Source organism: Grammomys surdaster, unplaced genomic scaffold (genome assembly GCF_004785775.1).
Source record: "Grammomys surdaster isolate TR1022 unplaced genomic scaffold, NIH_TR_1.0 98, whole genome shotgun sequence".
Classification (NCBI taxonomy): Eukaryota; Metazoa; Chordata; class Mammalia; order Rodentia; family Muridae; genus Grammomys; species Grammomys surdaster.
Genome location: NW_021604577.1, coordinates 238,278 through 261,869, shown reverse-complemented (window position 1 = coordinate 261,869; position 23,592 = coordinate 238,278). Strand labels below are relative to the sequence as shown.

Genomic DNA, 23,592 nt, shown 5'->3' with positions numbered 1-23,592 from the left:
GGGAGACAGAAGAATAGAGATGAACACTGTTTTTGAGGTTTTTAAAATTAATGATGCTGCTGGGGCTGTAGAAATGACTCAGTGGATAAGAGCACTGACTGTTCTTCCAGAGGACTGGGGTTCAATTCCCAGCTGCCATATGACAGTTCACAATTGGCTGTAGCTCCAGGATCTAACATCCTCACATAGACATATATCATGCAGGTAAACTAACAATCCATATAAAAGGAAAATTAAAAATTAAAAAAAGAAAGAAATTAATGATGCAATTCTTCAAGATATGAGACAAGATCTTACAGGTAAATTGGATTTGGGGGAGTATGGATAGCAACACGCCTCTTTCTACAGTTCCCTTTGGGTGGTTATTGAAGACCACTGGCCAAGGAAAGATTTTGAGACATAAAATACTTGTCAAAGGTGCTCGCTTCGGCAGCACATATACTAAAATTGGAACGATACAGAGAAGATTAGCATGGCCCCTGCGCAAGGATGACACGAAAAAATAAAAAAAAAAAAAAATACTTGTCAAAGTAGACTATTTTACTGTGCTTAAGCCGACAGCTTCCCAAATGATTGAAGATAACTTTTGAAATCCTTGTATAAACAATAAGATGAGAAGGTGAGCTGGGAAGGAACCGTGGAAAATAACTTACTTGCCTTTTGGAAAGATTTGGGATATTGAACCTAGACTCCTATACTGCACTACACCACTGGCTCCAGAATAATCGACCTAAGGAACAGCTGGAGGATCTCAGAAAAGGAAACTGCCAAGAGGCAATGAAGCTCTTGGTTTAATGGGTAGCCCTTCCATATAGACCACCCTGTCCTCTCTCATCATGAAATAACAAGGGAGATGGGGTGTGAGGCACACAGTGGACTGTGAAGAGCTCATTAGAAGGAAAAAAAAAAAAACAAAAACCAAACAAACCCGTACGTGAGCACTTCTGGTCTCAGCTCAAAGAGACCCATGGCCTCGTGATTTGTCATAGCAACTGCTGGGCCAGCTAAAAGGAAGCCTGTATTAACTCTCAACACCAAGCACACAAGACTGACCTAACTCTCACCCTTGAACTTCTGCGGCAAATCGTCTCCGATACATGCAAAACCAATATGAAACCTCAACATAGAAAACTAAATGCTGTGAGTTCCTTCACTTGTTCCCAAGCTCCTGGGACTATTAATATTTCCCTTGTATTTCATCAGCATTAAATTCCTAGATTGCTCTGCGCACGGGGGGCTCAGAGAGTGTGAAGAGAGGAAGGTAAAGTGTGAGAGAGCAGGGGCCTTGGTGCTGGGACCACTTTGAAGAACAGGCTGCAATTCCTAACAACTAAATACAATTAAATATGTATTCCTCACCATGTTATCTCTGTGGTGGGGAGGATTCATCTGGGCTCATAGTTTGAGGATGCAATCCCTCCTGGCGGTTGAGGAGTCCTGGGAGAGAGAACAGCTCCAGCTGCTGCAGCCCAGGGTGGAAGGGGCCACTCACATGGAAGGAACCTGCAGTCTGGAAGCAGAGAGGTGTGTGCCAAGGGATGCCCTTGTCTGCATTCTCCTATATTTGATCTGAGACCCCTCCCCCACCCCAGGAAGTATTCTCAGGGAAACAGAAAACCAGTAATTGTTATTTGCTGGTTTTACAGCTACAAACACTTCATCACCAACTGTTTACCTCCAGAGCTGGCAGGTTGCCAGGAGACAGTAGCATCTCCCATTGCCTTTGTCCAAGATAATTTTAGGTGGTAAAACTATCCTGACTCCAGCTGAGGTCTTCTTTCTTGAGGGACCATTTTGGTCTCTGCTGTAGCTGCACCAGTGACTTTGTCTTAGCATCTACACAACATGTCGCAGGACATGTTCATTTGTGTTCTTATTTTTTTGTTTTGTTTTGGTTTTTGGTTTTTTGGTTTTTCAAGACAGGGTTTCTCTGTATAGCCCTGGCTGTCCTGGAACTCACTCTGTAGATCAGGCTGGCCTCAAACTCAGAAATCCGCCGCTCTCTGCCTCCCAAGTGCTGGGATTAAAGGCGTGCGGCACCACCTCATTTGTGTTCTTTATGTGCACGTTGCCAATGACACTGAAAGTCAATTTGGGGCTGGATGCAGCTCCATGCTACAGTGCCTACCTAGCCTGCCCCAAGAGTCTGGGTCAATCTGAAACCCAGCACAGGGAAGGAGCTGGGTTTGGTTGATGTAATTTACATGTAGGCAACACAGTCTTGAGAGCTCCGTATATTAAGGCTAGCACCAGCACAGTTGAGTCTGAGAGCCTCAAATGTCGCCTAGTCATCCTTTCTTTTCCCACCACCCCTTTTCACCCCCAGGCCTCTTATTCCCTGATCTGATTTCTGATATGGAACACTTTTTAATTCCAGTTCCATACTGTTACAGCTCCCTCTCAGATCAGTTTCCCTACCAGGAGATTCTGGTTCCTATTCTTCCAGTACCCAGTGTGGTGTTTGATACCTAAAAGTGAATGAAGGAATGATGTGTGGTTTTTTTTTTTTAATTATGCCAAATCAGATTGGAGATCCTAGACTCTAACTTCTAAATGTGTTGTTTGAAGGGGACAGGCCTGGTAGGGCATGGCTATCATTTCAATACTTGGAGGTAGAGGCAGTAGGAGGATCAGGAGTTCAAGGCTAGCCTGAAAAAAAGGAAACTGGTGTGTGTGTGTGTGTGTGTGTGTGTGTGTCTGTCTGTCTGTCTGTCTGTCTGTCTAGAGTAGAGAATGCTTCTCCTGGAGCATTGATCTACAAATCTAAGAAGAGAATGCCCTAATTTCCAGCCATAGAGACTTTGCTGGTCATTTCTAACAGTTCCCAAGAAGTTGGGCTTTGTCTTAATTAAAGGGCAGGACCCTGTTCTTTCAACCTGGAAATAACATTTGGGATCCTTCAAGGCTAACTGGTCTTAGCTCCTTCCTTGCTCCCTCTCTCTGGTCTCCTCGGAGCTCCTGGCCCAGAGGCTATCCAGAGATGCTTTGAAACAAGTTCTCTGAAATTCCAGACCATCCATCTTCATGGCCAACTCCTGGAGTGGGATCCTAAGAACATTCCCCATCAGCAGGTGTGGCCCCGTGAACTCTTACCTGCTGCAGCCTCACCTGTCAGGCATCTAAGCCCACTAACAAGGCAGCTGTCAAACAGCTAACACAGACTGGGCCTAGTCTGGTTGCTCTGATCTTGATGTGAATCAGAAGGTGGATACTCTGCAGATGGGCTGGCTGGTGCAGGCCTGTAATCTCACCTACTCTTGAGGCCAAGGTAGAGAGATCACAAGCTAAAGTTCTGCAAGGGACACAGTGAATTCAGGGTCCAACTGAGTCACTTAGTGGGAGCCTATCTCAAGCTTAGATATAAAGGAGACGAGGGATATCGCTCAGTGAGAGAATTCCTGCTTTGGCACATGGAAAGCAAAGGTTCAACTTGGGTACTGCCCCTAAAATGGACATGGTCAGAGAGATTAAAAGAGGAAATGGCTACTCTGCCCTTGCCAATTCTGTGAAATGAAACCATCCTCTTCTTGATTGCTGTCTTTTCTTCTGAAAGAGTCCATTTTCCCCAAGTAAAAGAGTCTCCTGCACTAGGACTTCACAGTCAAAGCCTACTGAGGACCCCCTACCACAAAAAAAGCACATTTGGCTTCTGGGGATGATGCAACCTTTCTAGGGAGGATGCTGGATGCTGGCATCACATTGCATCTTTTTTCTCCTCATCCCCACCCTGTAGCCCTAACAGCTTCTTCGGAGCAGCTCTGGCAGGCCTGTGGCTTTTGCTCTTAGGAGAAAGCTACTGGAATATAACTTGTACCAGGTACCAGCTGTCTCAGGTGTCCACTAACCTTGGCACAAGGATAGGTTCTGCTATATACTGATAAGTAAACAAAACACCAAAAAGATTTTCATTTTGGATAATTGAAGTAATTGTGTATCTCATAATCCCTTGGCTGATGAACACCTTTTTGCAAAAATCATATGTTATTTCATGTTTATGTGTTTTGTCTGCATGTGGATCTGTCTGAACACTACTCTAATGTCTGGTGCCCAAAAGGCCAAGGAATCCTCTGGATCTGGAGTTATAGACTGTGTACTGTTGTCTAGAAAAGCAGTCAGTGCTTTTGACCACCAAGCCATTTTTTTGTTTTTCAGTCTCTACTGTTTTATAACCAAAGGGAACCAAAGAAATTCTTGTGAGAGCAATGACAGGCAGATCTTATAATGCAGTGCCTAGCAAACTACTATAATGATTTTAAGAGTTTTTACTTTATTCTGTGGGTCCAGCAAAGGTGAGCACCTGCCAAAACTCATAGGGATATTTAATGAAAAGCAATGGAAATGAAACAAATGGCTACATAGTTATCTATGTATCTATGTGTTTCTATTCATCACCTGCTTGTCTGGGTATGAGACCAACCCGGGAGGAAGCTCCTGCAATGGGTGTGAACTCAGGCAGGTGGCTAAGTTTTCCTCTGGGTGGAGGAGGGGGGTGGAGCCAGCGCAGCAGGGGAGGAGAGGGCAAGCCTGGTCCCTGGAAGCCTGTGGCAGCTCCCTCTGCAGTGACAGCACCTCAGGATGGACGCTAGGGACTGTGATGCAGAACCAGGGCCCCCTGCCTATTCCTGTGTTGCCTCCTGGTGGGCTATGGTCCTGAGGAACCTGCGGTGAGTGTGATTGGGTCGGTCACTTTCACAGCTCCCTTGTCCAGTTCTAGGCATGGGTGAGGCAGTTACTGGGGCCATCCTGTCCAGGACCTGCTTATAGTTGTCCTAGGTGTGGAGGGCACTGAAGCTTTAGGGTTGGCTTTGGGGTAGGGGGGACTTTGTGGCTTTCACATCCTTGCTAACTCCTGAGTTCTTGAAGATAGCTTTATCCCAGTGTTCAAATCCTGCCTAGGCCAGAGAAGTAGGCAGGTTTGACTTTTCAGAAATGTATAAGGGCTTCAACCTTTAGAAAGATAGTTTCTCTTATCTGTTCAATTTACAACTCTACCAGATGAATTTAAATATTACTAATAATAGAGGCAGTCATAACATATGATGCACTGTAATCGGAGGTGCAATCTTTTCAGGTCAAAGGCCTGTGTAGGTGGAGAAAGGAGGTACCATACCTCAGGTGATTGTTTAAAGGCCTGGATGAACTTCTGGGTGTATTGAAATCACTATGTATGTATGGGGTTACCTGTGTAAATTCTTAACATTCTTTATTCACAAAAATGACTATTTGTCATGGTGTTTTGTTTGTTTTTCAACATTGTCTCCCATGAGTCTGATCAGTCATCCTCACCTCAGTCTTGTTGGCATTGGAGCCAGATCCTGGATTTGGGCTCAGGAGATGTGTGTATCCGGTTTGTTTTGTTGATATTGGTAATCTTGTTATGTTTCTTGTTTCTGTTTCATTTTATTTTGTGTTAGTTACAGAGTACTCTCGGTTCACAACCACACATAGGAGATGTCACTATGAATTGCCTCAGGGATGATGACCAACTGGGATCTTTGTTGTGGTATCCTTCTCCCCATCCCCCCTCCCGCTTCCCCCCCACTCCAACCCAGTGCAGATGTTGGAGAGTGGGTGTGTTATCACATTGGTTCAGTTACCTATGCTTTACCCTTTGACATGCTTTACCCCTTTACCCTCTAGTTCTCTATAACACCAGTGGCTGATGGTTCAGCCCTCACTAGGCAGGAAAGAGCATTTCTCAAGTAGATAATTAAAGCTACAGTTCACAGTCCTGGAGAGCCGGCCATTTTGCTGAAAACAGAGTTGTTGATAGGATCCTCTGCTGGATGCATCACTAATTAGTAAAGAGCAAGACTCAAGAAATGATTCCCAAAAGAATGGCCTGCTGGTACGGTTCATCATCTGTGCAGAGAATTGTTGATCTAAGGTGAGACCTGCTGAGGCACAGACCCAGTTCCAGCCTCCAGATTTTTTCTTGGAGCCAAGGGAGTTTAAATTTCCCAGTGTTCCCAGGGCGCTGACCATGCTCAGCCCGGTATACCACTGCGCCTGAGGTGAGGCAGAAGGAGACCACTTAATCAGCCACTATCTGCAGTAACAGAGTTTTAATATTGCCCTAGTTTGCTTTCTTCTGCTGTGATAAAACACCACAACCTACAGCAAGTTGGGGAGGTAATGGTTTATCTCATTTTACATCTTATAGTCCATCATGATGAGAAGTTAGGGCACAAACTCAAAGCAGGAACCTGGAGGCAGGATCTGAAACAGAGGCCATAGAGGAATGTTGCTTACTGTTTTGTTCATCCTGCTTTTAAAAGTATGTAGGCCCACTTGCCCAAGGATAGTGCACCCTTAATGACCTGGGTCTTGCCACATCAATCATTATTGATCAAGAAAATGTTCCACATAGTTGTTTACAGGCAATTTTTTCCTTTCTTTTCTTTTTTTCATTTCTTTCTTTTTCTTTCTTTTTTTTTTTTTTTTTTGGTTTTTTTTGAGACAAGGTTTCTCTGTGTAGCCCTGACTGTCCTGGAATTCACTCTGTAGACCAGGCTGGCCTCGAACTCAGAAATCTGCCTGCCTCTGCCTCTCAAGTGCTGGGATTGAAGGCATGTGCCACCACTGCCCAGCTGTTTACAGGCAATCTAATGGAGATACTTTCTTAATTGAAGTTCCTCTTTCTAGATAACTCTGGCCAGTGTCAAGTTGACAAAAATCTAACCCAGACACGTTCCTGGTTAGTATACTTATTTCAAAAGTTCATCTGATACAGTTACTACCTAAGGTGGATGGAATGATGGGAGTAAATCCTAAAATAGGAAAATGTAAAATGTTCTCAGGAAAGATGCCGAGAGGAGGAATGTTGGCAATCAGGCACATGAATGGATAGCTAGAAGTGACTTCACTACAGGCATCTTTATAGCCAGCTCTCGAGGGACCTAGTGATGAGACATGTCATCTCTAGCGGCCCAACAGGCATTCCTGTGTATGTCCCTTTGCACATGGCCCCTGTCGCATGTGCCCTTGTGCATGCGCCATGTATCCAATAAAAACCTCGGCCTTCTTAGCCACTTCTCACTTTCTTCTCCCTCTCCCAGAGGCTGCCTCTGTTTTTCCTCCCAATAAACCTTCCAACGTGAGACCTTCTACATGGTATGATTTGTTTGGGACTCACCAAGTAATTCTAACAAAAACTAAAGGCTGTTTTCCTCTTAATTTGGCCAGTGAACTAAATCATCACATTTTTGCATCAACAGGAGTAAAGAAAATGGGAGAAAATCCCTGTGCTTGCAGAACTCATGTTGATTAATTTTCAATTATAGTTAAAACATAAATAAGCTAAAGGATGAAGCCCTCATATCTTCACTGGTTCCTCCATTGCTACTGTCTCCCTTGTAAAGAAAATACATCTGTCAGTCTTCACCATATGGGTCAGCAGATACTGACTGGGCTTGGCCCTGTGCTAGACAGAGAAGGATATCAAAGAAGCTGTGCTATGCTACATGGTTCTCGAGATCTGGCACATAGTGGAGAAGATGGGCAACCAGAGAACAACCAAGGGTCAATCTGAGTCTGTGCTCATTAGTAGGAAGGGCAGAAAGGAAAAGAGGCTGAACCATGGAGGGAAGGTAGGTGTATACAGGCTTTGTCAGCAAGAAATACCTGAGTGCATGCAGGATGCACAGATGGATCCTGCTGAAGGGGGTATAACCCGGTACTCCTTCTTGATCAGCACACGTTGGCTGTGTCAGCACATGGGATAGAGGGAGGTACAACATGTCTTAATATTTGGGATAGTTGTCTGGCTGAATATCATCTGATCTGGGTCCCCAAAATCTGGCTTGTGGACGCTCTGGACAGGAATGGGTCGCTCAACATAAGCTCCAACAAGTTTTCACTAGGACGAATCACCCAGCAAGGTCCTCTGGCCCCTGTGAGGCACCCTGTGTTTACAGCTGTGGCTGATCAAAAGGCAGGTGAAAGAACACCCAGGTTCCAAGGTGGCTGTTTGATGTGGCCAACCTATAGCCAGGACTGGCCAGAAACTGTCTCCTCTGCTCAAATCAGGTTAGCCACTGGTGACTTTTGATCTTCTACTGATCTATGGGAAGTCAAATTGACAACCTCCTCATTAAAAGAAGCACCTTTGTATTATTGATGTTGGGGGAACAGGTCATTCTCTTCTTTTCCTGCAGAGGCTCTCACTAAAGTGCCTTGAGCTATTTGAGAAAAAGGTCTTGTATAAATTATTCCTTTAAAAAGAGAGAAAGAAAGAAAAGAAAGAGACATATTTCCTTCCAATGCCTCTGCTCCCCAAGCAGACAGACCTTCAAAAGGTAACTTAGCAGGAGACTATCCGGCCTACCTTCAAAAGATAACTTAGGGGGTGCCTGAAGGCAAGGCAGGGATGCTGGATGCAGGGATGCAGAGACTGTTGGCAGGAGGCCGCTCGCTAGAAGGAAGCCTGCCCTCACAGACTCCTGCTCCCTCTGCCCCAGTTGCCTTGATCTGGGGCTCAAAGCAGAGCCTGGGGCTGGGATTTTTATCTCTAAAACAATGCCCTGCCCTTCCCTGCTGCCTTCCTGGAGGTTTCTTTAGAGTGTTATGAAACAAGCCTCTTCATGTCTTTCTTGCTGGTTCTGTGGGTAGGCATTTGCCCATTCGTGATAAATTTATTTGAAGAGCTTCCGGTTGCTTGGAGCTTGCACAGTTTTTTACAGTTCTGGTAGACACATCTAAAATCCATGATTCACCAGCTCTCTTCAAGCATCTTTTGGATATAGATAAGTGCTTTGGTTTTTAATTCATCAACATTTGAGGGAGTTTAACAGTTTAGTCATTTCCATAACAGAAGGCTCCTGTAAATATAGGGGCAGAAAATGGGGGAAGAAGCTAAGTAGGAAGGGATTCTGAGATAGAGTGAGGGGACAGAGGAGGAAGGGAGTACGAATTCCATTCCCTTGGAGCAGAATTTTGGTGCCGGCATCGTTGTTGTTGGGGTCCTCTTTGTGGGGTCTTCTTTGCATGCACATGAAACACATAGAACTCAATGGGTCTATGACATCTTGTTGGAGATCAGGGCAAAATTCTGGGATCAAACAGACTTGAGGACCGTGATTTATTGTAACCTTGAGAAGGAGGGAGTCCTGACTTTTGACGCTCCTCTTATGCAAAGCAAGATGATAGCAGTTACCACCTGGTAACTGGTGCAGCAGAGGGATCAGGGCAACTATCAAACAACATTACAGCTGGGCAGTGGTGGTACATGCCTTTAATCCCAGCACTTGGGAGGCAGAGGCAGGCGGATTTCTGAGTTCGAGGCCAGCCTGGTCTACAGAGTGAGTTCCAGGACAGCCAGGGCTACACAGAGAAACCCTGTCTCGAAAAACCAAAACCAAACCAAAACCAAAACAAACAAACAAACATTACAGTAAGCAATTAGTGCTGACCAAGTGATGGGGACATACTTCTCAATAGTAGGACCCAATCTTGAACTTCATGAAAAATGTGGCTCCAGACAGAGGTGGCCTTAGAGGACAGTCACCATTGGGCAGCCATGGTTTTTGGCTTCAGGTGTTTGTGCTGTACAGAACAGTAAAAGAAAGATGCAGGGGCCCAAGAGCCACTCATGGTGCACATACATACGTGCTGGCAACAAACACAATACACACACACACACACACACACACACACACACACAGAAGATGCATGTGTTCCTATCTCACCCTGCCCTGACTCTAGCTCTGTTGAAGCCCCTTGGAGTCCTTTCCTGTCCCTGCTTCTCATAGGTCCTTCTTCTCTCAAAGGTGGAGTCTTCTACCACAGGTTGCTTTCTGAGACCCAGCCAGAAAGTTGTGGTTCTAGTGGTGCTTACTCAGAACTAATGGGGAGCGCTGAGGTATCACTTGAAGCGCTGACTAAGCTGTCTGAAGCTGTTTATGTTCAACATTGGGGTCCAGTCCAGGCCTCCTAGGCACTGTTCACTGTCATAACTTCCCTCTCTGTTTCAGCCATACTTGGCTTTTGCAGGGACCAGCAGGGGCTCTGTTTAATGGCCTTCCTTAGCTGGCTGCCCCTCAGCGACACTTCACACAGTTACATGCAGCTGTATGAAGGATTTTGCTTACATGCCAAGGTTAGCCTCTGGAATTGGATTTGAATTGTTGTTATTGTTGTTTTTCTGGACAGGACTTCTCTTTGTAGCCCTTGCCATCCTGGAACTTGCTCTGTTGACCAGGCCTGCCTCTGCCTCTTGAGTGCTAGGATTAAAGGCACTGGGCTGGATTTGCATCATAAGAGAAAAACAAACCAAGACAAAACTTGGGCTGATTTTGAAAAGCTTATTCCTCAATATTTTGCAGGCTTTTCCCACGCTCCTGCTCAGCACTTGGGAGGAAAATCGCTGCTGAGTACAGAAGCTTCACAAGTAAATCTCTCAAGGAACACATTTTCCCTCCACTGATGAATATGCTGATATATTTCAATTTTTGTAAGTATGTACTGTTCATAAATATTCCTGCATAAATTCTCCCCAATACAGAACTCACTGCTCTTACAGTCTCAACACAAGGAAAACATGTGCTGCAAAACCCGGGCTAGACTCACATGGTCAGAAACCTACTGTATTGTATCCAAAGTGCTATAAAAAAATGTGTGTATGTGTGAGTGTGTGTGTGAGTGTGTGTATGTGTGAGTGTTTGTATGTGTATCTTTTTGATGTTCGCGTGCTCATGTACATGTGTGTGCCTGTATGTTTGTATGTGTATGTATGTGTGTATATGAATATGTGTGCAAATGCATATATGTGTATGCATGTCTTTGTGTATGTCTGTGTATGCATGTGAGCATTTATGTAAGTGTGTATATGTGTGTGTATGTATGTACATATGTATGTGTGTATGTGTATATGTGTGTTTATCTGTATGTATGCGTGTATATGTATATATGTATGTGTGTGTGTATATGTGTGTGTGTGTTCATGTTGGGTATTTTCCATCAGTCTTCCCTTGCTGGAGACTGGTTCTAGATCTGGCTAGTCTCAATAGTTTACCCAGAGAATGCTATAGTTTTCTTCCCCGTTGCTGAGATTTTAGGCTGGCTGCCATGTCTGCCTGGTTTTTTTATGTGAATATGGTAGGTCCTAACTCTTGTTCTTATGCTTGTGTGGCAAGCAAACATTTTATTCACTGAAGTATCACCCCAGCCCTCTAGTCATTTTTCTTAACCTGTATCAGTTATAGAAGTAAGAGAAGAGAGAGAGACACACAGAGAGAAACAAAGAGAGACAGAAACACAGAGGGGGGGAGAGGGAGAGAGAGAGAGAGAAAGAGAGAGAGGGAGAGAGGGAGAGGGGAAAGGGGAGAGAAAGAGAGAGAGAGAGAGAGAGAGAGAGAGAGAGAGAGAGAGAGAGAGAAGATATAGAGAGATTTGTATCCCCCTAGAGTACTGAGGCCCTAGCTTTCAATGTCATGCCCTCTGTTGTACATCAGTACTAGCTATATTTTGCTTTATAGCTAATGATAATGACATTCCCTGTGAGTTTAGTTTTGTCCTTTCTACTTACCTTTTTGGAGAAAAGATTTCTTCTGCTTTTAGCTCCAGAAAAGGGTGAAGATTGCACAAACTCTTCTCTTGCTTAGCATGAAACTTAGAACTAATTGCTTACAACAGTGGTTCTCAACTTGTGGGCAGCCCCTTTGGGAATAGATCAACCCTTTCGAAGAGGTCGCCTAATACCATTGGAAAACACAGATATTTACATTATGATTCACAATGGTAGCAAATTATAGTTATGAAGTAGCAATGAAATGATTTTATGGTTGGGGGTCACCACAATGTGAGGACTGTATTAAAGACTCAGAGCATTAGGAAGGTTGAAAACCACTGGCTTATAAAGGTGAAGCTTTTTAAAAAAACTGTGATGAACAGACATGGAGCCTGATGCTGCGGGCTGACTATGATTTCTGCCTTGCAGTTAAATGTCCCCTTCTCGTGGATTTAAAGAGACCTGAGACAAAGATTGCTCACACAGTGAACTTCTTCCTCAGGTCTGAGCCTGGGGTGCTGCTTGGCATCTGGTGAGTGAACTGACTGACACTTTCCTAACTCAGATTCATATATGCTTTCCTGACATGTACATGCTTTGTCCACTGAAACATCACCCCAAGCCGTGATCCTTCTGCTTACCTGTATCAACTATAGAAAGAAGAGAGAGATGGTTAGAGAGAGAGAGACACACAGAAACACAGAGGGGGTAGGAAGAGAGAGAGAGAGAGAGAGAGAGAGAGAGAGAGAGAGAGAGAGAGAGGATTTCTGTTAGAAGAGCAGAGGGGAGCAGGGCTGTGCTTCCTGCCTGTGTAGAACCTGGCTGTCTGTGGGAGCTTCTAGAAGCTGTTCCATACTCCTTTCCTTTTATTGAGACAACCCCCCTGCTTCATTTTGCTTAAGAGTTCAAAGTCTTTCAAATGGCATTCTTGGTTTCTGGTCCCACCCTCTTCTGCCTTTCTCTATCCATGTATGCTGTCATCCCTCTTATCCAGACACTAGCTCCCTGACAAATGATTGTGTGTCTGTATCTTTTATCTGTGGACTCAAGGGAAGCTGGGAGGGGGCTGGTAGCAGTCATAGTTGCTGGGCACTACTATCTCCTGCCTGGAAAACTGTGCCCTTACCAATTTCTTATCTCAGTCTCTCCCACCTGCCCTAAACCTTAATTGTTAAACTCCCCTGACCACTCACCTATAGAAGCAGCCTGTGTGTGGCTACTTTGTTTTGAGATCTTATATGACTCTTAAACTTGCAGGTATAATTGGGAGGTCCCTGGGGTACAGGCTTCCCTTCAACCTCCCGACTTGTGCTCTGAAGTCACCATTACTTAGTGGTGGGAGAATGCTGTCCTGCTTTACTTTACATTGTGATAAACACTATGACCAAAGCAACTAGATGAAGAAAGGGTTTATTTCATCTTTCAAGGTGCAGTTCATGGTTGAGGGAAGAGGGCAGGAACTTGAGGAAGAACCTGGAGGCAGGAACTTCTGCAGAAGCTGTGGAAGATGGCTGCTTACTGGCTCACTTCTAGGATTACATTCAGCTGCCTTTCTTTCTTTTTTTTTTTTCAAAAATTTATTTATTTATTTTATGTATATGAGTACACTGTAGCTGTCTTCAGATACACCAGAAGAGAGCATCAGATTCCATTACAGATGGTTGTGAGCCATCATGTGGTTGCTGGGAATTGAACTCAGGACCTTTGGAAGAGCAGTCAGTGCTCTTAACTGCTGAGCCATCTCTTCATCTGCCTTTCTTATTCAGTCCAGACCTAGCTGCCTAGGGATGGCACTGCCCACGATGGGCTGGGCCTTTCTCCATCAACTAGCAATTGAGAAAACACTCCACAGGCATGCCCACGGGTCAATCTGATGGAGGCTATTTCTCAGCTAAGGCTCCCTCTTCCCAGGTGTGTCAAGTTGACAACCAAGATTAGCCATCATGTTGTTGAACATCTTTAATTGTATGTTCAAAGTTGTTATGTGTTTGTATGCTGAAACCCAGGCATCAAAATATAAGCAGCTATTGAAATGCATGTGTCTTAATAATATATTGGCTACAGAGAAGGAAAAAAAAAAAGGATTAGCTTGGGTTCATGTTCAAATTCTGGGTAAATAAATATCTATTCTCCTTTACTTGTTTCAACCTTTGTCATTGTTGCCATTTCAGTGGCTTGCATCTAAGAACTGCCATCTTGGAAACTTCTTAAAAGAGGCTAAAGTTAGAAGAATTAACGGTGTAAACAGTTAACTCACTCCATGTGGGGTGCTGGGGTCGCAGTAGAAATTTTCCTCAGATATTTTGTGCTCTTAGATTACATTATTAGCTTATGCACGTGTTGCTTAGATAAGACTTAAAAAATATCTTTAAAGTATGTATATACATAGCTGTCATTTTTGATACACAATCTCTCTCATAAATACATGGAAAGGAGGTATGTTTCTGCTCTGCGGTATAGTAAACCTCTCCTTACTCCTTAGGCACACAGTCCCCAGCTGCCGGGGGGAAGAGGCCAAGGGGAAGTGTCGATGCTGGTACGAAGCAGCACTCAGTGATGGGAACCCGATTATTATTTATCTCCATGGCAGTGCACAACACAGGTCAGCATGTCTGCTTGGTGTGTCTGTCTGTCTGTCTGTCTGTCTGTCTGTTTATCTTTGAAATATTATGAACATTTCTAAGGCATGGGAGAGTGAAGGCAGTTTTCAACCTCAGACACGCCTTCACCTGTTTCTATTCTTTAGTTGAAAGGTGAAGGTGTTCTGGCAAACACGGTCTCTTTATTTTTTTTTTTTTGTTTGTTTTTTTTTTATTTTGCTTGTAGTTTTTTTTTTTAATTTTTTTATTGGATGTTTTATTTACATTTCATATGTTGTCCCCTTACCCCATCCCCCACCCACCCAGGAACCCCCAATCCCCTCACACCTCCTCCTTCTTCTTTGTGGATGTAACCTCTATCTACCCCCCCACTCCCACCTCCCCACCCTCAAAACTCCCACCCCCTGGGGCGTCCAGCCTTCATGAGGTCAAGGATCTCATCTTCCACCTGTGCCCAGCAGGGCCCTCCACTCTTATATATTCAGCTAAGGCCCTGGATCCCTCCATAAGTGCTCCCAGGCTGGTGGTTTAGACCCTGGGAGCTGTGGTTGGTTGGTATTGTTGCTCTCCTCATGGGGCCACAAATCCTTTCAGCTCCTTCAGTCTTCACTCTAACTCCTCCATTGAGAACCCCATGATCACTTCAATGGCTAGTTGTGAGCATCTGCCTCTGAATATGTCAGACTCTTGAAGACCTCTGAGGAGACATCCATATCAGGCTCTTATCAGCATGCACTTCCTGACTTCCACATCAGCATCTACCTTTGGTGACTGCACATGGGATGGATACTCAGGTGGAAAGGTCTTCAGACGGCCCCTCCTTCAGTTTTTGTCCCTCGCTTTGTCTCCATATTTGCTCCCTTGAGTATTTTGTTGCTCCTTCTAAGAAGGACCGAATCACCCCCACTTGGTCTTCATTCTTTATGGACTTCATGTGGCCTGTGAGTTGCATCTTGGGCATTTTAAGGTTCTGGGCTAATATCCAATAATCAGTGAGTGAATACCATGTGTGTTCTTTTGTGATTGGCTTACCTCACTCAGTATGATAATTTCTAGTTCCATCCATTCACCTAGGAACCTCTCAAATTCATTGTTTTTAATAGCTGAGTAATACTCCATTGTGTAAATATACCACATTTTTTTAATCCATTCCTCAGTTGAAGGACATCTGGGTTCTTTCCAGCTCCTGGCTATTATAAATAAGGCTGCTATGAACATAGTTGAGCATATGTCCTTATTATATGTTCGAGCACCTTCTGGGTATATGCCTAGGAGTGGTATAGCTGGATCCTCGGGTAATGCTATGTCCAATTTTCTGAGGAACCGCCACACTGATTTCCAAAGTGGTTGCACCATCTTGCAGTCCCACCAACAATGGAGGAGTGTTCCTCTTTCTCCACACCCTCGCCAGCATCTACTATCACCTGAGTTTTTAATCTTAGCCATTCTGACTGGTGTGAGATGGAATCTCAGGGTTGTTTTGATTTGCATTTCCCTGACGACTAAGGATGCCGAGCATTTCTTTAGGTGCTTCTCGGCCATTCGAGTTTCTTCTGTTGAAAATTCTTTGTTAAGCTCTATACCCCATTTTTTAATAGGGTAATTTGGTTGCCTGGAGTCTAATTTCTTGAGTTCTTTGTATATATTGGATATTAGCCCTCTATCAGATGAAGGATTGGTAAAGATCTTTTCCCAATTTGTTGGTTGTCGTTTTGTCCTATTGACAGTGTCCTTTGCCTTACAGAAACTTTGCAATTTTATGAAGTCCCATTTGTCAATTCTCGATCTTAGAGCATATGCCATTGGAGTTCTGTTCAGGAATTTTCCCCTGTGCCCAAGTATTCGAGGCTTTTCCCCACCTTCTCTTCTATTAGTTTCAGTGTATCTGGTTTTATGTGGAGGTCCTTTATCCACTTAGATTTGAGCTTTGTACAAGGGGATAAGAATGGATCAATTTTCATTCTTCTACATGTTGTCCTCCAGTTGAACCAGCACCATTTGTTGAAAATGCTGTCCTTTTTCCACTGGACAGTTTTAGCTCCTTTGTCAAAGATCAAGTGACCATAGGAGTGTGGGTTCATTTCTGGGTCTTCAATTCTATTCCATTGATCTTCCTGCCTGTCTCTGTACCAATACCAGGTAGTTTTTATCACTATTGCTCTGTAGTACAGCTTGAGGTCAGGGATGGTGATTCCTCCCGAAGTTCTTTTATTGTTGAGAATAGTTTTCGCTATCCTGGGTTTTTTGTTATTCCATATGAATTTGAGAATTTCCTTTTCTAACTCTGTGAAGAATTGAGTTGGGATTTTAATGGGGATTGCATTGAATCTGTAGATTGCTTTTGGCAAGATGGCCATTTTTATTATATTAATCCTGCCAATCCATGAGCATGGGAGATCTTTCCATCTTCTGAGATCTTCAATTTCTTTCTTCAGAGACTTGAAGTTCTTGTCATACAGGTCTTTCACTTGCTTGGTTAGATTCACACCAAGGTATTTTATATTATTTGCAACTATTGTGAAGGGTGTCATTTCCCTAATTTCTTTTTCAGTCTGTTTATCTTTCATGTAGAGGAAGGCTACTGATTTGTTTGAGTTGATTTTATAACCAGCCACTTTGCTGAAGTTGTTTATCAGGTTTAGGAGTTCTCTGGTGGAAGTTTGGGGGTCACTTAAGTATACTATCATATCATCTGCAAATAGCGATATTTTGACTTCTTCCTTTCCTATTTGTATCCCTTTGACTTCTTTTTGTTGTCTAATTGCTCTGGCTAAGACTTCCAGTACTATATTGAATAGGTAGGGGGAGAGTGGGCAGCCTTGTCTAGTCCCTGATCTTAGTGGGATTGCTTCAAGTTTCTCTCCATTTAGCTTGATGTTAGCTACTGGTTTGCTGTAAATTGCTTTTACTATGTTTAGGTAGGGGCCTTGAATTCCTGTTCTTTCCAAGACTTTTATCATGAAGGGATGTTGAATTTTGTCAAATGCTTTCTCAGCATCTAGTGAGATAATCATATGGTTTTTTTCTTTAAGTTTGTTTATATAGTGGATTACATTGATGGATTTCCGAATATTGAACCATCCCTGCATTCCTGGGATAAAACCTACTTGATCATGATGGATGATTGTTTTGATGTGGTCTTGGATTCGGTTTGCTAGAATTTTATTGAGTATTTTTGCATCGATGTTCATAAGGGAGATTGGTCTGAAGTTCTCTTTCTTTGTTGGGTCCTTGTGGGGTTTGGGAATGAGTGTAATTGTAGCTTCATAGAACGAATTGGGTAGTGTTCCTTCTGTCTCTATTTTGTGGAATAGTTTGAAGAGAATTGGTATTAGGTCTTCCTTGAAGGTCTGATAGAATTCAGCACTAAAACCATCTGGTCCTGGGCTTTTTTTAGTGGGGAGACTTTTAATGACTGCTGCTATTTCCTGAGGGGTTATGGGACTATTTAGATGGTTTATCTGCTCCTGGTTTAATTTTGGTACCTGGTATCTGTCTAGGAAATTGTCCATTTCATCCAGGTTTTCCAGTTTTGTTGAGTATAGGCCTTTGTAGTAGGATCTGATGATTTTTTTAATTTCTTCCGTTTCTGTTGTTATGTCTCCCTTTTCAGTTCTGATTTTATTAATTTGGATACTCTCTCTGTGCCCTCTGGTTAATCTGGCTAACGGTTTATCTATCTTGTTGATTTTCTCAAAGAACCAACTCCTGGTTTTATTGATATTTTGTATTGTTCTTTCAGTTTCTATTTGGTTGATTTCAGCCCTGAGTTTGATTATTTCCTGCCTTCTACTCCTCCTGGGTGTATTTGCTTCTTTTTGTTCTAGGGCTTTTAGTTGTGCAGTCAACTTGTTAGTGTGTGCTCTTTCCAGTTTCTTTTTGTAGGCACTTAGAGCTATGAGTTTTCCTCTTAGCACTGCCTTCATGGAGTCCCACAAGTTTTGGTATGATGTGTCCTCATTTTCATTGAAATCTAAAAAGTCTTTAATTTCTTTCTTTATTTCTTCCTTGACCAAGTCATCATTGAGTAGAGAGTTGTTCAGTTTCCATGTGCACATGGGTTTTCCATTGGTTTTGTCATTATTAAAGACCAGTCTTATTCCATGGTGATCTGATAAGAGGCAAGGGATTATTTCAATCTTTTTGTATCTGTAGAGGCTTGTTTTGTGACCAATTATATGGTCTATTTTGGAGAAGGTACCATGAGGTGCTGAGAAAAAGGTATATTCTTTTGTTTTAGGATGAAATGTTCTATAGATGTCTGTTAAGTCCATTCGGTTCATAACTTCTGTTAATGTCAAAGTGTCTCGGTTTAGTTTCTGTTTCCATGGACTGTCCATTGCTGAGAGTGGGGTGTTGAAATCCCCCACTATTATTGTGTGAGGTGTAATGTGTGTTTTGAGCTTTAGTAAAGTTTCTTTTATGTATGTAGGTGCCCTTGCATTTGGGGCATAGATGTTCAGAATTGAGAGTTCACCTTGGTAGCTTTTTCCTTTGATGAGTATGAAGTGTCCTTCCTTATCTTTTTTGATTAATTTTGGATGGAAGTCGATTTTATTTGATATTAGAATGGCTACTCCAGCTTGTTTCTTGGGACCATTGGCTTGGAAAATTGTTTTCCACCCTTTTATTCTGAGGTAGTGTCTGTCTTTGTCACTGAGGTGTGTTTCTTGTATGCAGCAAAATTCTGGGTCTTGTTTGTATATCCAGTCTGCTAGTCTGCGTCTTTTTATTGGGGAATTGAGACCATTGATGTTAAGAGATATTAAGGAAAAATGATTGTGGCTTCCTGTTATTTTTGTTATTAGAGGTAAAGTTATGTTTGTATAGTTATCTTCTTTTGGGGTTGTTGGAAGATTACTTCCTTGCTTTTTCTAGGTTGTAGTTTCCCTCCTTGTGTTGGCGTTTTCCATCCATTATCCTTTGAAGTGCTGGGTTTGTGGGAAGATATTGTGCAAATTTGGTTTTGTCATGGAATATCTTGGTTTCACCATCTATATTGATTGAGAGTTTTGCTGGGTATAGTAATCTGGGCTGGCAATTGTGTTCTCTTAGGGTCTGTATGATGTCCGTCCAGGCTCTTCTGGCTTTTATAGTCTCTGGTGAGAAGTCTGGTGTAATTCTTATAGGTCTGCCTTTATATGTTACTTGACCTTTTTCCCTTACTGCTTTTAGTATTTTTTCTTTGTTTTGTGCATCTGATGTTTTGATTATTATGTGACGGGAGGTATTTCTTTTCTGGTCTAGTCTATTTGGTGTTCTGTAGGCTTCTTGTATGTTTATGGGCATCTTGTTCTTTAGGTTAGGGAAATTTTCCTCAATGATTTTGTTGAAGATATTTACTGGCCCTTTAAGTTGGGAATCTTCATTCTCATCTATACCTATTATCCTTAGGTTTGGTCTTCTCATTGTGTCCTGGATTTCCTGGATGTTTTGAGTTAGGAGTTTTTTGCTTTTTTCATTTTCTTTGACAACTGTGTCAATATTTTCCACCGTATCTTCTGCATTTGAGATTCTCTCTTCTATCTCTTGTATTCGGTTGGTGATGCTTGCGTCTGTGACTCCTGATCTCTTTTTTAGGTTTTCTATCTCCATGGTTGTCTCCCTTTGAACTTTCTTTATTGTTTCTATTTCTAGTTTCAGGTCCTGAATGTTTTTGTTTAATTCCTTCTTTGTGTTTTCTTCCATTTCTTTAAGGGATTTCTGTGATTCCTCTTTAAGGGCTTCTATCTGTTTACTTGTACTCTCCTGTATTTCTTTAAGGGAGTTACTTAATTCCTTCTTATAATCCTCTATCATCATCATGAGAAGTGATTTTAATTCTGAATCCTGCTTTTCAGGTGTGAAGGGGTGTTCAGGGCTTGCTATATTGGGAGAACTGGGCACTGATGATGCCAAGAAACTTTGGTTTCTGTTGCTTATGTTCTTGCGCTTGCCTTTCGCCATCTGGGTAACTCTAGTGGTACCTGCCCTCTCTGTGTAAGATTGGAATCTGTATTTCCAGTTATCTTGCTTATTGCAGAGCTCCTCGGAGTCCAGAGGTCTCTGTGGTCTTATGCCCCTAATCTCCCAGGTGGAAGAACTCCTGGGACTCAGGCCACCTCTTGGATCTGGTAATCCTTCTGTTCTGAGTGCAGTGGCTCCTCGGCTGCTCTGAGTGCAGTGGGTTCTCGATGACTCAGGATTCAGTTTCAGCTGCTCTGAGTGCAGTGGCTCCTAGATGACTCAGGATTCAGTTTCTCCACAGGACAGGAGCAGACCAACTCTGTGTCAGCTGCTCTGAGTGCAGTGGCTCCAGCTGCTCTGAGTGCAGTGGGTCCCTGATGACTCAGAATTCAGTTTCAGCTGCTCTGAGTGTAGTGACTTCTCGATGACTCAGGATTCAGTTTCTCCACAGGACAGGAGCAGACCTACTCTGTGTCTGCTCCAGTCCCAGGGACCAGGCAGGGGCCGAAGGGAAGTGGAATTCCGGAGGGGCAGGGTTTGGGTAGCTGCTGTGCCCTAGATGTCCCTGGCTCCCAGATGTATTTCTGGGGCTTAGGGAGTGAGATGGAGTTCTTACCAGCTGCTCTGAGTGCAGTGGCTCCTGGATGACTCAGGATTCAGTTTCTCCACAGGACAGGAGCAGACCGACTCTGTGTCTGCTCCAGTCCAAGGGACCAGGCAGGGGCCGAAGGGAAGTGGAATTCCAGAGGGGCGGGGTTTGGGTAGCTGCTGTGCCCTGGATGTCCCTGGCTCCCAGATGTATCTCTGGGGCTTAGGGAGTGAGATGGAGTTCTTACCAGCTGCTCTGAGTGCAGTGGCTCCTGGATGACTCAGGATTCAGTTTCTCCACAGGACAGGAGCAGACCGACTCTGTGTCTGCTCCAGTCCAAGGGACCAGGCAGGGGCCGAAGGCAACACGGTCTCTTTAAACAAGGAGTCCGAATATAGAATGACATGGGTCTGTTTCTGAACAGGAGGGAATAATAATTCTTCTGGAATGTCCATCTCGATTTCAATGAAGCCACTGGCTTCTTTACTCCTCAAGATTATTCAAGATGATGGATTGAATTGAAATGGAATCAGTTGTTTTTAAACCAAGAAGAACTAGTACTAGCAGGCTGGAAGTGGAGGGTCTCATGGGGAGTGGTGTGTTCCTCATTCATATGTCCAACAGGAAGAACTGTGCACAGAAGACTGGCCAGAACCACCATGGCCTTACAGAAAGGCCACTGGGACCTCAGATTCTTGTGTGAAAGATTATTTGCCTAGCCACTCTCCCCTTAGCCTCAGACTGGTGCGCTCTCATTCTTGTTGCTAGGAATAATTGTTTCCAAATGGTTTCATGTAATCCTCCTTTCGTAGCCTGTAAAAGATTCCCCTGCATTGCTTTGAGTATATGTATAAGCTTTCTATGTGACACGAATTCCCGTTGTAACGCTTGCAAGTTCCAAACAGTCTCCAAATACTCCATGAATTGACAGACCCATGGGCGGCTGGCTGGAAAAGGTCTAGGAATGTGTTAAGGGCAAACAAAGAGCAATTTCCACATTGGTGGTCTCTTCCAGAAAATGACAGTGGAGAGTCCATTAGTTACCATTAATTCCATTCATCAGAAGCCTGACACCTGAAAGAAGTCACCGGGAATTCTTGAGCACAAAACCTGGGGACTGTGATAAATTCCACTCTAACATGTTCATGCCTTGGTCTCTGTGGTCCCTGTCTGGCATTGTCACAGAGCTGACTTCCCAGAAGCCTGTTGTCCTTTGATGTGTTGTCAAAGCTTTCCTTGGCCCAGATGATTATCAGTTGGGAACTGCAGGACTGCTCTGCCTGGGGGAGGAGCTGAGTAGCACAAACCCAAGGTCTCACTCATGTCTGTGCGGGTGGGGGTGGGGCACTTCAAACCAAGTGATGGGCTCCGGAACCTGCCCACTGGCTACCTCGCCTGTGCCTCTTTGCCTGTCATTTTCTGTCAGGTGATGGCTTTGTCAAATCTTGCCTTCTCTCCAGGAGCATGCCTGCTCTGTCTGTTTTAGAATCACGTTCCCTGAGATTTTTTCAGTGAAACCGAACAGTGGTCAGCCTTGTGTAACGTTGTTCTGATTTATGAAGCTGGACAGTGTTACAGTAGTTTATTTAAAGGATCAGTAGTCTATACCGCCATGCCTGTGCCTCCATGTGAATCTGAAACTCTACTCAGGTGATTCAGATTCCTGGGCTGCACCATCCTCAGCCTCTGCACTGCAGTCTCAGCTTGCAGCCAGAAGGGTACTGAGTACTGAGCACCAGTCCTCAAACCGCAAGTCTTGGGAGATTTGTTAATGCACTCAAATCAGTGTATTTAGGCATGGGAGAGTCTAGTAAAGTTGTATATAAAATTTGAAGTGTGGATCCATTTCCTTTCTAGGAAATGGGTTTATTGCTGTAACTAGATTCTCTGGGAGTTCCATGGCTCACTCACTGAATAATTTTTTTTCTTAAAGGGATTTTCTGCTGCACAGAACTCAGAGGAGATGGGTTATAGTACATTGTCAAAAGCTCATGTTGGCTGGGCAGTGGTGGCACACGCCTTTAATCCCAGCACTTGGGAGGCAGAGGCAGGCGGATTTCTGAGTTCGAGGCCAGCCTGATCTACAGAGTGAGTTCCAGGACAGCCAGGGCTACACAGAGAAACCCTGTCTCGAAACACCCCCCCCCCCAAAAAAAAAAAGCTCATGTTGGAAAGCCCTGGGGAGATGAGTGCCAAAGAAAGGCAGGGGGGGTTGGGAGATGGTTTCATCATTCAATCATCTGCTTTGACACAGGCGAGCTGGCCTTGCCACTAAGAAACATTTCTTTTTCTCCTATTCTTTATTTCCCTTAACAAACAAACAAACAAACAAAAAACAAACAAACAAACAAAAAACAAAAAACCAAACCAAACCAAACCAAACAAACAAACAAACAAAAAAACAGACCAGAGTTGTTAGGTCAGGTGTGGTCCCACACTCCTTTAATGCCAGCACTTGGGAGGTGGAGACAGATCTGTGTGAACACAGTGAGGCCAACCAGGGTTAAACAATGAAACTATGTTTCAAACAACAACCGAACTAAACAAACAAATCTAAAACAGAAAGAGGGAAAGACTGAGTAGGATCAATGCCTAAGAGTGACTTTTATTGAGTTTGTCTTAGTAGTTCCTAATTCTTGTGTTTTTTTCCCATCTATCTTTCTCCTCTACAGGGCGACTCCTCGGAGAATTAAGCTGGCACAGGTATGCCTGAGAGGCCACAGGGAGTGTGTGTGTGTGTGTGTGTGTCTGTGTATGTGCACGCGGGTGTGCACTTCCGTGTGCAGGAGAATAACTCTGGGCTCCAAAACTCTTTCATGAATTTGATCTCATTTCCACAAATCTTTTGAATCTGTCTGGACAGGTGATTTTTTTTTAAAGACAAAGATCTTTTTTATCATTTTATTTCTTCCTTCCTTTACTCCCTCTCTCCCTCCTTCCCTCCTTTCCTG

At 43.6% G+C, this 23,592-nt stretch overlaps 1 protein-coding gene and 1 non-coding gene across 3 annotated transcripts in view; both read left to right on the top strand.

Annotated features, from left to right (window-relative positions):
• The first annotated feature begins 417 nt into the window (after nucleotides 1-417).
• Nucleotides 418-524, top strand: LOC114634257. Its single transcript, XR_003713300.1, has one exon. It is a non-coding gene; the product is annotated as a U6 spliceosomal RNA (small nuclear RNA).
• Nucleotides 525-4,575: 4,051 nt separating this feature from the next.
• Abhd12b (abhydrolase domain containing 12B) overlaps nucleotides 4,576-23,592 on the top strand; it is a 34,403-nt gene continuing 15,386 nt past the window's right edge. Inside the window, exons 1-5 of one of the 2 annotated variants that reach the window (XM_028782631.1) lie at nucleotides 4,576-4,664; nucleotides 10,323-10,450; nucleotides 11,936-12,038; nucleotides 13,989-14,108; nucleotides 23,314-23,344. In XM_028782631.1, the coding sequence (XP_028638464.1) occupies nucleotides 4,576-4,664; nucleotides 10,323-10,450; nucleotides 11,936-12,038; nucleotides 13,989-14,108; nucleotides 23,314-23,344 (471 nt within the window). The remainder of the gene's footprint in view (nucleotides 4,665-10,322; nucleotides 10,451-11,935; nucleotides 12,039-13,988; nucleotides 14,109-23,313; nucleotides 23,345-23,592) is intronic. The other variant, XM_028782639.1, reaches the window with a different exon arrangement.